A 17,964-nucleotide genomic window follows, 5' to 3' on the forward strand; every position below is an offset into this window, starting at 1 on the left:
CTGGATACACAAAAAAAGGCAAAAAAATAGCCCCTGATCTCAAGGAGATCACAGTCTAATAGGGGAGACTGCATGCAAACAATTGTGTACAAATGATACATACAGGATAAACTGGAGACAATCTATAGAGGGAAGGCACTAGAATTAAGAAATCAGAAAAGGCTTCTTGCAGAAGGTGGGATTAAAACTTAAAGAGGAGATGAGATAGAAAGTCATCAGAGTCTAGAAATGAAGTGTCTAGTATGAGGAACATGGAGGCCACAGTGTAGAGCACATAGTAGGGGAGAAAGGGATAAGGTAGAGGAAGACTAGAAAGGCAGGAAGAGGCTAGATTTGAGGACTTTCTGGACCCTGGAGGCAATAAAAAGCCACTGGAGTTCAGAGGGCATGGCACTGTAACATGGTCAAATTTGTGCTTTAGAATATCACTTTGACAGCTGAGTTGGGGGTAGGGTGAGAGGGTTAGAGAGTTAGCTTTTGGAATACTCCAGTGTTGAGGTCATGAATACTATACCAGGGTGGTGACAATGTCAGAGGTGAGAAGCAGGGATGTATACAAAAGGTTTTAAAAACATAGAATCAATAAAGCATCAACTGTTGCATATGATGGATGAGAGAGAATGAGGGATTGAGAATGCGAGCTAGGTAGGATGCCAGTTTGGGTGTCTGGGAAGATGATGGTACCCTCCTCAGTAATAGAGGCTAGGAAGAGGGACATGGCGGGGGGGTAGAGGGGTGGAGAGTGAGGAGGGAAAGACAAGGAGTTCAGTTTTGACCATGTTGAGTTTAAGACACCGGCAGGACATCCAGATTGAGACGTCCAATAGGCTATTGTTGAGAGACTAGAATTAGGAGAGGGGTTAGGGCTGGAAAAATCTGAGAATTGTCTGTCTAGAGATGATAGTTAAAGCCATGATAGCTGATGAGATTACCAAGAGAATTAGCAAAGAGGAAGAAGAGAAGAAGGCCCAGGAAAGACACTCATAGTTAAGGGTAAGGATCTGGATGAAGAACCAGCAAAGGAGACAGAGAAGGAACAATCAGGAAGGAGAACTAGGAGAAAGCAGTGTCATGAAAATTTAGAGAGAGTAAGACTGACAGTGTCAAAGACTACAGGGGTCAAGAAGGAGGCGGATTAAGAAAAGACCATTCGATTCAGCAATTAAAAGGTAACTTGGGAGAGAGCTCTTTCAATTGAATTATGAGTTGTGAAGTGAGACTGCTGAGTTAAGAAGGTAGTGTGAGGAAAGTAAATGGAAGCAGCAATCATAGACAGCCTCTAAAAAGATTTAAATAGAAAATCAAAGGTTTAAAAGAGAACCAAAGTGTTTTCAACTCATATTTGTCTTGAGTTTATAATAAAGTGTTTTTAATAGCCTCTAGAATTTCTGACTTTATGCCTGTCTTTTGTTTATTTTTCAAATGAATGCCAACATTTTGCCTTGGTTCCCTTTTCTGCAACTGAATAATTGCCTGATGTCCCTGTTCCAGACAGAATTCTGATTTTGTGTTTTGACCACTATTATGTATGGACATATTATAGGGAGAGGTACCTTTTACATGAAGTAATGATGAAATCTGGTGGATTTTTCACTAAAGACATTTAATTTTAGAAAACTGACCCTGGTCTTATAAAATTAACCCAAAAACTAAATGAAGTCTCCCAGGTTCTGTTTTCCTGGCTTCAAACTAGTAATTTCTTAGCTTTAGTTTCTTTCATTTTTGTTAATGTGATTATAGTTATAGTCCATGATTATTTTCCTTCTTCTGCAATAGATAATTTAAATTTTTCTCTTTTATCTATAGGTGAGAACCTGAAGAACAGTTAAATTGGATATGAAAAAGTGTTTAAATATATAACAATATGTAAATGTTTATTATGATTCCTATATCCTGAGAAAATTTCACAGTAGGAAGTAATTCTAATATATATTATTCAGGACTATTGCTGTATCAAGCTTTCTCTGACTATGCACGAAGATCCCCACTATTCTAAGTTTTGTTGTTGGCCAATTGCACCAAAAATATGTCAGTGAAGTGAATGTGAAAATACAAGGATTTATCACAATAATAGGCTGAACTATCCTTTCCTGCTTAAATTTAGAATTGGACTGAAATCAAATACAGTTCTCTATATTTTTGCAGCTTCATCACAGTTCTCAATTAAATTTAAGTACAGAAAAACTAATTCTTCTAGCCATAATTTGTACTAATGGAAGTTTATATTCTTATCAATAGAAATGCAGAACAAAACATTCATCCTGATAACCAAGAGCTAGTGCGGGTGCTTCGGGAACAACTTCAGACAGATCAGGTAATGAATGTCCAAGTATACCAGTGAGGGTAAAGAGATAATGAATGAATGTCCAAATGTACAGAAATGACTGATCTGTTATCACGGCTGCTGCAGACTCAAAAGAGTCTATGACTAAACTAGTAATTTATCCCTTAAAAGTTAGACTCTTTTGGACCTTGAAGGAAGCATACACATAACTTGTAACTTTTCTGTAGGGTATAGGTTTCAAGAGTGGGCAAATTGCTTTTTCATTCATTTGTATTTCATTGGCTTTTTTTTTTTTTAGCTTTGGCTTAAATAAGACTTTTACCTTTCATGATATTTAGTTAAGTGAAGTAAAATAATGACTTTCTAATGAGTCTTTAAGTGTGGTAGAATTTCATCTTAAGTATTCAGCTCTTCTTGTCACTACATGTTTAGCATTTGAATGATAAGAAGGGACGTATGGTGGGAGGGTTTTTGTTTTATTAGGGTATAGAGCTAGGACATTTTCCTCCTTTACCCAAGCAAAGCTAGAGAAAATAATTCCATGAAAAAAGTAGCTTTTTGTTGTTGTGTTCTTTTATTCTAACCAGAGGGTATAAAATCAGTCAGAATCTCACAGAACTACAATTATGGTGCTTTTTGTAGAGAATTGAAAGAAGAATATAATGTGCTTTCCTGCTAGAAACATTTTTAAAAAGAGAATACTGAAATTTAAGGGCAGAAAAGGGTCTAGTTTAGTCAGGAATAACATCAGGGTGTCTGGACCAATTACAGTTGTTGTACTTTGTCTAGAGTATCCCTTGGAATCTGATTTGGTCTGAGAATCCCTGGAGTTAGTTTAGAGAGGATCACTGTGGGCTCAGGCTTCTGAAATAGATTTTAAGTGATTTAGCCATCCCAAAAGCTTCCAAGTCCAGTAGGACTTCCTGGTATTGTTAAATGCTAGACATCCACATCCCCTTGCCTTTCCATAGCCACTAGACTTTGCCTCAGCATAGGTTTAGAAGGTGGAGTTAAAGGTTTTGGCTAGCTACTCTTGGTCATATGATTCTGTTTTGGAAAAGAAACAAGGAAAGAAAGCAATAAACATGTCCATGTGAGGTATGTTGTATCTGTAGTCTATCCCTTCTTCTTCCCTATTCTCCCTCCCCCTCTAGATTAAAGCTCTGATAGTATCTTATTCCAGATAATCCTGATGGCAAAGGGGCTATAGGAATTTGAGTCAAATGAAATACTTCATCATTGGATCCTTAGTTCACATCTACGAGAGACTTCAGAGGACAAGTCCAACCTACTCCTTTTGCAGATAAGGAGAAAGTCCCAGAGAGGTTTAGTGATTTCCCCAAAGTCATTCAAATAATAAATAAGCCATAGAGTGAGGAACAGAATCCAGAACATCTGGCTCCCATTGGTTTGGGCTAGAGTGTTTTGGTATTTTACTTTAATAATTAACTGTATGTATAAATTCAATTCTGAATTAATCTGATTGACTAGTATATATGTTTAAAATTTGGTTCAGTTTACAATTAAATTATGCATTGGTCCAGATACCTAGTCCTTAATAGCAAATATTTTAATTGTTGGCTTTATTCTAGATGTTGTACAAAATTCATTTTGACCATCAAAGTGGATTGTTAATTGTAGATGTCTTTGGTACTGATATTCTTGCATTTGTTCTTATAGATCCTACACATACTATATACAGTAGAATAGTAAAAATAAGAAATTTTCATGTGATTTATAGCTCTTTTTACTATGTGAAGGAAGAATTATATTTACGTTCCTAAAGCTAAAGAGTTTTTTTTGATCTCTGCTATTCTAATTCTAAAAATGACTCAATATTGGAAATTTTAACTTTGACTTGCTATGTAATATAATATACTAGACATTCAGCACTTGTGAAAAGAATGTGATAAAACTTTTACATTTAAAGATCTAACTGAAAAGAAATTTATAACATCCTCCTGTTAGTGCTAGAATAGCCTCCAAATAGTTACATAACCAAGGAGATTAAAGATTTATTTTGAGTGAGTAAAAAAATAATCCTGAATTCATTCATTTTACTATTTCAAGCTTCTTTAGGAGGGAAGGGTGGAAGAGGTTGCCATCTAGAGGAAAGTAACTAAAAATGGCAAAGGAGTTTGAGTTTCTGACATAAGAGGGCTGGTTGGAGGTTTGGGGATGTTCTGGAGAAGGGAACTCAGGTGGAACATTGTAGCTGTCTTCAAGTATTTGAAAGGCCCTCCTCTGCAAGAGGGATTAGACTTGGTGAATAACCAGGAGCAACAAGTTGAAGTTAAAAAGAGACAAATCTAGACTTGATATTAAGAAAAATGTCTTAATAGTTAGAACTGGCCAAAAGTTAAATGAGCTGCCCCCAGAGGAGTAGGTTTCCTTTCATTAGAGATCTTTAAGCAGAGAATGTTGGGTATGTTGTAACGGGGATTCTTGTACAATATGGGTTAGACATTCTTCTATTCTAAAATCACATGATTCTCTGGAGGATATAGTTTAGGAGTTTCATCAGATCCATATTTCCAAAGCTACATAGACAAAAGTTATTGTACCCAAGAAGTTATGATTAAGTGTTTCTGAATAAACAAATAGCAGTGAATAAAAATCTTTGGGGAGAACTTTAATGGTGTGTTTTTTCCCCAGCAGGATGCACCTGCTGTTGTTCGGCAGCAGTTCTACACTGATATGTCCTGTCCAATCTGTTTACATCAGGCTTCTCTTCCTATTGAAACAAACTGTGGGCATCTTTTTTGTGGTAAGCAACAAACATTACTATTGTTAGATACTTAGGCATGCACGTAATTACACTGATTCCTAAATTTTTGTTCTAAGTATCTTTTGTATGTGCATTGATAAACCAGGGAAAGACCAGATATTACTGTAGGCTCTAGTGCTTGACACCTTAAATTTTCACTGCATATGTACTGTTGTTTTGCTAATTTGCATCTTGCCAAGAGAAGGAAAACTATTCCAAAAATTTGTAATGAAACCCATACTTAACCTCGGCTACATACTACCACTTATTCTAAGTATATTCTTGTTCTTTGCATCCCTGGGACCTTTCCAAGAGAACAAGTCAGAGCTTCCTACAAACCTGCAAGCTGTTAGAATTACAGAAGAAGGAAAGGCTAAAAGATCCTAATGAGCAAGTATAGCTTTCACAATTGACAAGTCTTGGATGAGGCCACTTGGAAGGAACAACCTTTCTATCTTATTTTTCATTCAAGGGTATGCTAGAGCTAGTTTGAGTGGGTAAAGGAAGCTGATTATTAAATTTTCAGTGTGACCACTTTACACATGGAAATCAGCTAAAATCCAATTACTTGTTTTGTCGGTTGATTGTTTTATCGTTAACTGATTGTTTAGTTGATTGTCTACAGGAGGAGTCATCAAACTATAGCCACCTAGTCAAATCTGACCTATGTATTTTGAATTTAAATAAAATTTTATTGTATTTAAAAATGCAAAAATCATTTGTAGTCATAGGTTGTACAAAAACTGGCAGCTGGCTAGATTTGGTTCACTGTTTGCAGACCCTCAGTCTAGACTTAAGAAAGTGATGAGAAAATGTTAGTAATGCAGATTAAACTTAAAAGTATGTTCTGTGTACATATTTTTCTGGAGAGCTGCTTGTAATCTCAACATTTTTTTCTTTTTCCTATTTAATAATGGTGCTTATTACAGTCATATTTTAATGGGCTCTGAAATTTGTTCTGCTTGGGACCAGAGGACAGAACTAGAAACAATGGGTGGAAGTTGTCAAGATTTTTGTTTGATCTAAAGATGTTCTAGAGCTATTTTGAAAGTAGAAGACATTGTTCAGTAAGCTAAAGATTTTCCAAGTCTTAACAAAAGGTCTGTAAGCAAAAACTAAATGACTTCCTGTTGTTCCACATGAGATTCTATAGATTCTTATAGAAATTTGAATGGGGCTTGATAGCCTTCCAGGTCCCTTCCACTTTGGATATTCAGTGATTCATTGAAATGATAGCTTACATAATGCTAAACACCATAGAAAAATGTCCTTCTCAAATTTGTTTATTTGTTGGATTTATTGTGGTTTCTGCAGCATTCTTGATTTATAGCATCACCATTTTTTCTCTTTCCAAAATTTTTTTTACATGAGTAAAAATGAATAAAGATACAATAAGAAGAGAGACTATAGACAGAGGAAAATATTTAAATCAAATGTCATGAATAAAAGTCAGATATCCAAAAAATGTAGGGAATTGACACAAATATATAACCTTTCCCAGCCTTTTCCTAACAGGTAAGTGGTCAAAAGATATGAGCAGTTTTCAAAAGAATTGCAAATGATTAATTTATTTGAAAATATGTTCCATATTATAATTATAATAATAATAGAAGAGATGAAAATGGAAATGGCTCAAATTTTTCTTCATTCCCTGAAAATTGGCAAAGATGACAAAAAACAAAAGTAGTCAGTGTTGGAGATGCTATAGGAACACAAGCACACCTATACAAGCACATTCTTGGTGAAATTTTATCGAGACAGTCATCCTTGATTTCAGTTTAGAATACTCAAGGAAAGTCAAAACTGTCCATATCCTTTAACTTATAACTCCATTACAGGGCATATATCCTAAGGAAATCATAGGCAAAAACAAATGTCTACTACATATTAAATATTCATAGCAACATTCTTTTTTTTGTTGTTTTATTTTCTTTTATTTTCTTTTTATTTTAATTTATTTATTTAACTTTTAACATTCATTTTCACAAAATTTTGGGTTCCAAATTTTCTCCCCATTTGTCCCCTCCCCCACCCCCAAAACATCAAGCATTCTAATTGCCCCTATCACCAATCTGCTCTCTCTTCTGTCATGCCTCTCTGCCCTTGTCCCCATCTTCTTTTTTGTCCTGTAGGGCCAAATAACTTTCTGTACCCCTTTACCTGTATTTCTTATTTCCTAGTAGCAAGAACAGTACTCGACAGTTGTTTCTAAAACTTTGAGTTCCAACTTCTCTTCATCCCTCCCTCCCCACCCCTTTCCTTTGGAAAGCAAGCAATTCAATATAGGCCATATCTGTGTAGTTTTGCAAATGACTTCCATAATAGTCGTGTTGTATAAGACTAACTGTATTTCCCTCCATCCTATCCTGTCCCCCATTGCTTCTATTCTCTCTTTTGATCCTGTCTCTCCCATGATTGTTGACCTCAAATTGCTCCCTCCTCCCAATGCCCTCCCTTCCATCATCCCCCCAACCTTGCTTATCCCCTTCTCCCCCACTTTCCTGTATTGTAAGATAGGTTTTCATACCAAAATGAGTGTGTATTTTATTCCTTCCTTTAGTGGAATGTGATGAGATTAAACTTCATGTTTTTTCTCACCTCCCCTCTTTTCCCCCCACTAAAAAGTCTTTTGCTTGCCTCTTTTATGAGAGATAATTTGCCCCATTCCATTTCTCCCTTTCTCCTCCCAATATATTTCTCTTTCACTGCTTAATTTCATTTTTTTAAGACATGATCCCATCCTCTTCAATTCATTCTGTGCACTCTGTCTCTGTGTGTGTGTGCGTGTGCGTGTGTGTGTGCGTGTGCATGTGCGTGTACGTGTGTGTGTAATCCCATCCACTACCCAGATACTGAAAAGTTTCAAGAGTTACAAATATTGTCTTTCCATGTAGGAATGTAAACAATTCAACTTTAGTAAGTCCCTTGTGACTTCTCTTTGCTGTTTACCTTTTCATGCTTCTCTTCATTCTTGTGTTTGAAAGTCAAATTTTCTTTTCAGCTCTGGTCTTTTCATCAAGAATGCTTGAAAGTCCTCTATTTCATTGAAAGACCATTTTTTCCCCTGAAGTATTATACTCAGTTTTGCTGGGTGGGTGGTTCTTGGTTTTAGTCCTAGTTCCTTTGACTTCTAGAATATCATATTCCACACCCTTTGATCCCTTAATATAGAAGCTGCTAGATATTGTGTTATCCTGATTGTATTTCCACAATACTTGAATGGTTTCTTTCTAGCTGCTTGTAATATTTTCTCCTTGACCAGGGAACTCTGGAATTTTGCCACAATGTTCCTAGGAGTTTCTCTTTTTGGATCTCTTTCAGGAGGTGATCAGTGGATTCTTTCAATATTTATTTTGCCCTCTGGTTCTAGAATCTCAGGGCAGTTTTCCTTGATAATTTCATGAAAGATGATGTCTAGGCTCTTTTTTTGATCATGGCTTTCAGGTAGGCCCATAATTTTTAAATTGTCTCTCCTGGATCTATTTTCCAGGTCAGTTGTTTTTCCAATGAGATATTTCACATTATCTTCCATTTTTTCATTCTTTTGGTTTTGTTTTGTGATTTCTTGGCTTCTCATAAAGTCATTAGCCTCGATCTGTTCCATTCTAATTTTGAAAGAACTATTTTCTTCAGTGAGCTTTTGAACCTCCTTTTCCATTTGGCTAATTCTGCTTTTTAAAGCAGTCTTCTCCTCATTGGCTTTTTAAACCTCTTTTGCCAATTGAGTTAGCCTATTTTTCAGGGTGTTATTTTCTTCAGCATTTTTTTGGGTCTCCTTTAGCAAGGTGTTGACCTGTTTTTCATGCTTTACTTTCATCTCTCTCATTTCTCTTCCCAGTTTTTCCTCCACCTCTGTAACTTGATTTTCAAAATCCTTTTTGAGCTCTTCCATGGCCTGAGCCCATTGGGTGGGCTGGGATACAGAAGCCTTGATTTCTACGTCTTTCCCTGATGGTAAGCATTGTTCTTCCTCATCAGAAAGGAAGGGAGGAAATAACTGTTCACCAAGAAAGTAACCTTCTATAGTCTTATTTTTTTTCCCTTTTCTGGGCATTTTCCCAGCCGGTGACTTGACTTCTGAGTATTCTCTTCACACTCACTTCGCCTCCAGATCCGCCCAGCCAGCACTTGGGGTATGAGATTCAAATGCTGCTTCCCAGCCTCAGGGCTTTTGGCGGGGTCAGGGCTGCTATTCAGTGTGAGATTAAGTTCATTTGCTCAGGTAGGGGCAGGACTGCCACAGGGCTCAGTTCCCTCAGGGGGTTTATGTGGAGACCTTCAACAATGGATCCGAGCTCTTGCTTGCTCTGGGAGCCCCAGTCTGCTGCCTCTGCTGCTGCCTCCCAAGGGGGCCTGAGTTATGGAGACACCCCGCTCCCCTCTAGGCCAGCCAAAAAGACTGTCTCACTCACCCCCGGTGCCCATGGGTGGAGGGACCTGCATGGCCGCTGGAGTTTCCGTCCCTGAAGCGTGCTCAGATCTGCTCCTCTCGGTGCCATGCAGCCAAGGCAGGGCTGGGCTCTGCTCCGGGTCCGGGGTGCGATGGACCTTTTGCGTTAGGTTTTCCCGTCTCTCTGGAACAGAAATCTTGTCCACTCTGTTGTTCTGTGGCTTCTGCTGCTCCAGCATTTGTTGGGAGTTCTTTTTTACAGATATTTTATGGGCTGTGGGTGTGGAGCTAGCGTATATGAATCTTTCTACTCTGCCATCTTGGCTCCTCTCCCCCTCATAGCAACATTCTGTGATAGCAAAGAACTGGAAACAAAATTGTGTGCTCATTGATTGGGCTGAAAAACCTACGGCATATGAATGGAATAGAATAATATTATATGGCGTAGATACACAATGACTACAACAAGAGAAAAGATCACTAAAAAGAAGTTGAACTCTGCGTAAATGGAAAACCAGTGATGGACTTGGAGGAGAGATAATGAAAAGTGCTTCCTCATAGTAGAGGGTCAGGAAACAGAACAGTGTTGTATGTTTTCAGAAATAGTTATTGTTTCTGCTTTCAGTTAACTGTTTTTGTTTTTTTTTACAAGGGAAGGATCAGTCTGGAGAGGGAAAGGAATAGCTAAGTCATTCACAGTTGATCATTGTAGAATGTTGCTGTTACTGCGTCCAGTGGTCACCTGGTTCTTCTCATTTCACTTTGCATCAGTTCATGTAAATCTTTCCAGGTTTTTCTGAGAGCATCTTGCTCATCATTTCTGATACATCACAGTCATATACCACAACTTTTTAGCCATTCACCAAGGAGGGGCTGCACATCCTCTCAGTTTCCAATTCTTTGCCACCACCAACAGAGCTGCTATAAATATTTTTGTACTTAGAGGTCCTTTTCCTTCTTGTTTTTTTATCTTCTTGGAATACAGACCTAGTAATGGTGTTGCTGGGTCAAAGAGTATGCATGGTTTTATAGCCCTTTGGGCATAATTCCAAACTGTTCTCCAGAATGGTTGAATCAATTCATAACTCTGTTATCAGTACTTAGATGTCTTAATGTTCCCACATCTCCTCCAATATTTGTCATTTTCTTTTTCTGTCATATTAGCCAATCTTATAGGTGTGGGGTGATGCCTCTGAGGCTTTTTAAATTTGCATTTCTCTAATCAGTAGTGAATTAGAGCATTTTTTCATGTGACTATAGATAGCTTTGATTACTTTGCTTGAAAACTGCCTGTTCATGTCCTGTGACCATTTATCAGTTATGGAATGGCTCTTTATTTTTATTGATTTGACTCAGTTCTCTGTACATTTGAGAAATTAGCCCTTTATCAGAGAAACTTGCTGTAAAAATATTTTCACAGTTATGATTACTGTGTATTTCCTTCCGTCCTATTTTTTCCTCTTGTTTTTTTCCTTTCTCCTTTCACCCTATCTATCATCATCTGTTTCATTAAATATCCTTTTTTTGCCCTGAAGAATTATACTCAATTTTTCTGGGTAGGTGATTCTTGGTTTTAATCCTCCATAAAATTATATTCCAAGCCCTATATACCCTTAATGTAGATTTTGTATTATTCTCACTGTGGGTCCATGATATTTGAATTATTTCTTTCTGACTTGCAGTATTTTCTGCTTGACCTGGAAGCTCTGGAATTTGGCTATACTATTCCTGGGAGTTTTCATTTTGAGATCTCTTTTAGGAAGTGATCAGTGAATTCTTTCAATTTCTGTTTTATCCTCTGGTTCTAGAATATCTGGGCAGTTTTCCTGATAATTTCTTAAAAGATGATATCTAGGCTCCTTTTTGATCATGACTTGCAGGTATTCCAGTAATTCTTAAATTATCTCTCCTGTTTTTCCAATGAGATTCACATTTTCTTCCATTTTTTTTCATTCTTTTGATTTTGTTTGATTGTTTCTTGATATCTGATGAAGTCATTAGCTTCCACCTAATTTTTAAGGAATTATTTTCTTCAGTGAGCTTTTGTACCTCCATTTCCATTTGGTCAGTTCTACTTCTTTAGGTGTTCTTCTCTTTAGTGGATTTTTGTGCCTCTTTGCCATTTGTTCTATTCTGGTTTTTTAAAGATATTATTTTCTTTACTATTTTTTTGTGCCTCCCTTACCAAGCTGTTGACACTTTTTTTTCATAATTTTCTTGCATCACTCCTATTTCTTTTCCCAATTTTTCTTCAACCTCTCTTACTTGATTTTTAAAATCCTTTCAGAGATCTCCCAGGAATTCTTTTTGGGCCTGAGATCAATTCACACTTTTCTTTGAGGCTTTGAATATACCACTTTTGACTTTGTTATCTTCTTTTAAGGTTGTATTTTGATCTTCCCTGTCACCATAGTAACTTTGTATGGTCAAGTTCTTTTTTTGCTCATTTTTCTAGCCTTTCTTGACTTTTACCTTTATACGTTAAAGTTGGGCTTTGCTTCTGTGGTGGAGGGGGCACTGTGCCAAACTTCAGGTTTTTGTGCAGCTGTTTTCTTTTTTTTTATAAATTTATTTGTTTTCGGTTTTCTACAATCACTTCCATAAGTCTTAGATTTTTCTCCCCCTCCTTCCCCAAGATAGCATGTAATCTTACATAGGTTCTACACATATAGTCTTATTAAACACATTTTCACATTAGTCATGTTGCATAGAAGAATTAAAGTGAAGGGGAAAAACCATTCCATCCCCAGTTTTCTCCAGAGTTCTATGATATCTACCTTATCCAGAGTTCTGTTCACCTCCTTAACTTCTTTCTTGTTTATTTTGAGGTTAGATTTATTAAGTTCAGAGAGAGGGAGTTTGATTTCCCCCACTGGTATAATTTTGCTGTCTTATTTCTTCCTGTAACTCTCTTAACTTCTCCTTTAAGAATTTAGATGCTTTACCACTTGGAGCATATATGTTTAGTAATGATATTGCTTCATTGTCTATAGTGCCTTTTAGCAGGATATAGTTTCCTTCCTTATCTCTTTTGTTTAGATCTATTTATGCTTTTGCATTGTCTGAGATTAGGATTGCTACCTCTGCTTTTTTACATCAGTTGAATCAAAATATATTCTGCTCTAACCCTTTACCTTTACCCTGTGTGTATCCTCTTGTTTCAAATGTATTTCTTGTAAACAACATATGGTTGGATTATGGTTTTTAATCCATTTTGCTATCTGCCTCCATTTTATGGGAGAGTTCATCCCATTCACATTCACAGTTATGATTACTATCTGTGTTTTTCCCTCCATCCTGTTTTTCCCCATTTATGCTTTTAGTTCTTCCTTCTCCCTTCCCCTCCACAATAGAGTTTTAATTTTTGACAACTGCCTCCCTCAGTCTTCCCTCCCTTCTTTTAGCCTCCTTCTCTTTATTTCCCCTTTTCCCTTACTACTTCTTCCCTCCCTTTTATCTTCCCCTCCTTTTCTTTCCCCTTTCCCCTCCTACTTCCTCTAGGGCAAGTTAGATTTTTATACTTAACTGAGGTGGTTGTTCCCTCCTTGAACCAAATCAGATGAGAGTAAATCTCAAACAGTGCTCATCTCCCTTCCCTCTTTCCCACTACTGTAATATGTTTTTGTGCCTCTTCCTGTGATGTGATTTACCTTATTCTACCTCCTCCTTTTCACATCTCCTGTTACAATCCCTTCACACCCTTAAATCATATTTTTTATCATCACATCATTTAATTTATACCCATTCCCTCTATCTATGTATGTCCCTTTTAAATATCATAATAAATATATAATTCTCAAGATAAACAAGTATTATCTTCCCTTATAGAGATGTAAACAGTTTGCCTATATTGAATAACAAGTTGGTTTTTTTTCTGCGTTTACCTTTTTATGCCTCTCTTGAGACTTGTATTTGAAGATCAAATTTTCTATTGAGCTCTGGCCTCTTCATCAGGAAGGTCTGGAAAGCCCTTATTTCACTGAATGTCCATCTCCTTGTCTGAAATATTATGCTCAATTTTGCTGGGTAATTGATCCTTGGTTGTAGTCCAAGCTTGTTTGCCTTATAGAATATCATATTCTAATCCCTCTGATCTTTTAATGTAGAAGCTGTAAGGTTCTGTGCGATCCTGACTATAGTTCCTTGATATTTGAATTGTTTCTTTCTGGCTTCTTGCAGTATTTTCTCTTTAACTTGATAGTTCTGGAATTTGGCAACAATATTCCTTGGTGTTTTCAGCTTGGGATCTCTTTTACGAGTTGATCAGTTGATTCTTTTGATGACGATTTTGCCCTCTTGATCTAGGACTTCAGGGCAGTTTTCCTTGATGATTTCTCAGAAGATATTGCCCAGGCTCTTTTTTCAACATGGTTTTCCGGTAGATCGATAATTCTTAGATTTCCTCTCCTGGATCTATTTTCTAGGTCAGTTGTTTTCCCAATCAGACATTTTACATTTTCTTCTATTTTTTCATTCTTTAGATTCTGTTTGATTCTTGATGTCTCATAGAATCATTAGCTTCTACTTGACGAATTCTAATTTTTAAATAGATTGTTTTCTTCAGCTAACTTTTGCATCTCCTTTTCCATGTGTCCAGTTGTTCCAGTTAGGTTTTGTATCTCTTTATCCATTTGTCCAAATTTCTTTTTAAAATGCTCTTTGAATTTTTTTTTTCATATTTTTAAAGTCATTGACCAGTTTTTATTCTACCTCTCTAATTTGGCTTTTAAAATCCTTCTTGAGCTCTTCCAAGAATGCTCTTTGGGTTTAAAACCAGTTCATATTCCCTTCTGAGGTTTCAGATGGGAATACAGTCTCAATGCTGACCTCTTTGGTATTTGTTTTTTGGTTCCTGTCCCTGTAGTAAGATTCTATGGCCTTTTCTTTCCTAGTTTGCTTCCTGCTCATGATGATTGCCTTTTTCCTGGCTTTTAGAGTGGATCTCTGTTTCTGGGGCACAAGTGGCCCTGTCCCATGGTTCTTGTGCTTAGAACTTGAGGCTTTGTGTATTGTGGCCTCTGGTTTTTTCTGCTAGAAGCTAGAATGCTGCAGCTTACCTGGTGCTGAGCTGGCTGGTGTGTTAAAGCAGAGGCCAGGTGAAGTGTTTGAGTTTCTCAGGAGTTACCCTGGACCTCACTGCACAAAGTGTGGGGGAGGCGTGTTCTGTCCACAGAAGTTCTCCTCTCCTTGTCTGTAAGGCAGGCTCAGCAGTTGGAGAACTCTCATCTCTGCTAATGTCTTCCTGATTCTCCTGGCTGAGATAAGGCACGTGTGGTGCCCTGGTGTTGGCACTTACGGGCTCTACCCCACCCCCACCCCCCAGGGCTCATGATCTTCTCCCGGTTCGTTGAGGTGGGACTGTCTGGGACAACTCTGGTCCTGCACTGGTCCCCTTTAGCCACAGCAAGAAGGACTCCACTTTGTGATTTTCCTGGCCTCTCAAGCTAAGAGACTGTTTACCCTTTTGGCTGATCCTATTATTCCAGGATTTTTCCTGGGGAAATATTCTCTGGGTTTTTCAAGGTCAACAAGGGCAAGGGGATAGCACTTACCAATCACTTCACCATCTTGGCTCCAGGAAGTTCAAGTAGGTGATTATTTATAGACATTTACTCTGTGTGCTGATAGTCTCAGGAGCAGATGTTGCTGTTACCAGGGGTCCTGCTCTTCTCTTTCACTCAGTTCCACTGCACTCCTGTCCTCGGCTGATATGTTTGAGAATCCACTCTGCTGCTTCTGCTTCAGACTGCCTGGCGCCTTCTGCTCGGCTTTGCTATGGTGGGTTCATACTGATATAGCCTGTGTACTTTGTGCTCCTCCAGCCCCATGCAACAGATCCTTTCTGTCAACCTTCCAATCTGTCCTGAGCTGGAAATCTGCCACACTCTGTCTCCTAGTGGATTTTGCCATTCTAAAATTTGTTCAGATTCTCTTTTTAGAGGTGTCTGAAGGAATTTGTCTTAGAGCTTAGGTGAGTACGTCCTCTCACTTTGTCATCTTGACTCCACCCCTTGTGCAGCTGTTTTCAGAGCTAATTCTGGGGGGGTCTGTAAGTTTTTAGTTCTTTTAAGGTAGTATGATCTAAGGAGAGGTGTGTTTACCACTTTCTGACCTGTACTCCAATCTGTGAGCAACCACAAGCACTCTTTTCCATTGTGGACCTGTGACCAGGGTCCCCCACTCCTCTTCAGCTGCAAGCTCTTGTATGCAAGGCTCCTCTTTGACCTGATACTGTGACCCAAACTGGATCCAGGTATGGGCAGTGCAACAGAGTACTGCACTCAATGCCAGCAAAGGAACACCTGTAATCTTCTTCTAACTGGTTGTCAGACTCCTTACTCTCTATGGACTGCAAATTCTGGAAAGTGCTTCTGTAGCTGATTCAGTTCCCCCCAACCCCCAGATCTGCTGCTTGTTGGCTAGGCTGCAGTCTGTGCAGGCATAGCTTGTGCTGAACTGAGCTCCACTCTCACACTGATATGACAAACTTTTCTTTCTGACCTTCTGAGTTGTCTTGGGCTGAAAAATTTTTCACCCCATTCTTTTGTGGGTTCTGCTGTTCACAAATTTGTTTTGAGGCATTATGCTATGATTCTTTGATGTATTTCCAAGTTTTAGTTGGGTCTTTTTACTACATAAATGTTTGAGAATAGTAGGCTTCTGTGGCTAGTTTTGATCAGCAAATGCATTGTTCCTCCTGAAATTAGCCTTGGGACAGAGAAATGACGTTATACTCAGTTGTAAGGTGGCTTCAGTTTTTCTCTTCTTATGTAGCCCAGTTGGGTCACTTAGCCAGACATTCTAATAGGTTCTATGAGAAATATCTCTTCTTTTTGGTCATAGTATAAGACCATGTTATCCTGCTACTAGGTTTCTTTTATTTGGTCTCTAAGTAAAAGGATAAGTATCCCACTTCTTCTCTGACACTACTGCAACCCTTGTACAGGCCCTCCTCATCTCACTGCTAGTCTACTGAGGTAGACAGCTAATTGGTCTTCCCCTGCCTCAGTCTCTCCCCACTCCAGCCAGCTTCCAATCAACTATCAGATTGATCTTCCAAAAGTATGGGTTACCTCTCCCCTATTCAGTTAACGCCAGGGCTTCCTATCTCTTATGGGATCAAAACCAGAATCTTCTTTTTGTCTTTTAAAGCCCTCTATAACCTTCATAAAGCCTTCCTATGTTTCACCTTATACCTTACACCCCTCCAGGTACTTTGCACTTCAGTGACACTTGTCCTCCTTTTTGTTCCTTCTACAAGACACTCCTAGTCTCTTAATTGTGCATTTTCACTGGCCATCCCCCTGCCTAGAATTGTCTCCCCATCACTTTTTCCTTCTAGTTTTCTTGGCTTTCCTGTCTTCTTTTAAATTTCATCTAACATCTCACTTTCTGCAAGAAGCTTTTGCCAATACCCCTCCTTAGTAGAACCATCTCTCTATTGATTACCCCCATTTCATTTGTGTGTGTGTATGTGTGTGTGTTATACATAGCTGTTTGCTGTGAGCTCCTTGCAAGCAGGGACTGTTTTTCACCTTTCTTTGTATCCTCAGCCACTTAACACAGTTCGTGGCACACAGGCACCACATAATAAATGCTTATTGACTTGGCATCTTTTAGTAAGAAAGGTGTTTCTGAAAAATGGTTGCTCCTAGAGTATTACTACCAAATGTAAAAGCTAGAAGACCAAATATAGAAAATAAAATATGTAAAATAGGTAAGGAAATACAGTACTTGATGCTCACATGACCTGAATTAATCATTTTTACCAGACTGTAGAAAATAACTATTTCTCTAATTATGAATTTAAATAATACCTACCCCTCAGCACTTAAGCACTTTTCATTAATGTATTTTATACTTAATATAATAATGAAAGGCCTTTCTGCTTTACGGACAAGAAAAGTTGAAACACAGAAACACATCTTCTGTCACAATAGATCTGGTAGACACCTACAATTTATTAATGTTTGATTACCAACCCAATATGTTTTCTATGAAATCATTTCCACTACCTTGTCTGTAATATGAGGTTATCTTGCTTCCAGCTTAGAGCACAGAGATGTGAGGATAAATGTGTCAAAGTATATTAAACCCTTTAGAAAATTATTAATTAAAGCTAAAGTATTATTTCAGATAATTATACTATTTATATACATATATAATATATACACTTACCTACAGTCGTAGATTAATGATGATAATAAAAGCTTGTTTGCATATAATTCTTAACTTTTGGTTACCCTCAGAGCACTGTAGAAATATCTCACTTATACAGCATTTTTGTGTGGTAGGGAGGGTTTAGCTTTTCATTGCCTTTCAGTCAGTTAACTGTGGTGAAGCCATTGTGTCTTGATGGATTGTGGAGTCAGAGGACTTCGATTTGATACCCAGCCATAATACTGGGTAGCTAACACGTAAGATGAAGGAGTGTGACCTCCACAGTCCATTTTAGCTCTAAATCTATAATCATAGGATCATCATCCCCATCCCTACCCTCCAAGTCCAGCATTCTACATTATC

General features: G+C 37.9%; 1 protein-coding gene across 6 annotated transcripts in view; it reads left to right on the forward strand.

The window, feature by feature from the left end:
* RNF170 (ring finger protein 170) overlaps positions 1-17,964 on the forward strand; it is a 61,108-nt gene that overhangs the window by 23,271 nt on the left and 19,873 nt on the right. For 4 of the 6 annotated variants that reach the window (XM_072635042.1, XM_072635040.1, XM_072635041.1 and 1 more), the window contains 2 exons: positions 2,239-2,314; positions 4,940-5,051. In XM_072635042.1, the coding sequence (XP_072491143.1) occupies positions 2,239-2,314; positions 4,940-5,051 (188 nt within the window). The remainder of the gene's footprint in view (positions 1-2,238; positions 2,315-4,939; positions 5,052-17,964) is intronic. The other 2 variants (XM_072635043.1, XM_072635044.1) reach the window with 1 other exon arrangement.

This window comes from Notamacropus eugenii, chromosome 1 (assembly GCF_028372415.1).
Source record: "Notamacropus eugenii isolate mMacEug1 chromosome 1, mMacEug1.pri_v2, whole genome shotgun sequence".
Classification (NCBI taxonomy): Eukaryota; Metazoa; Chordata; class Mammalia; order Diprotodontia; family Macropodidae; genus Notamacropus; species Notamacropus eugenii.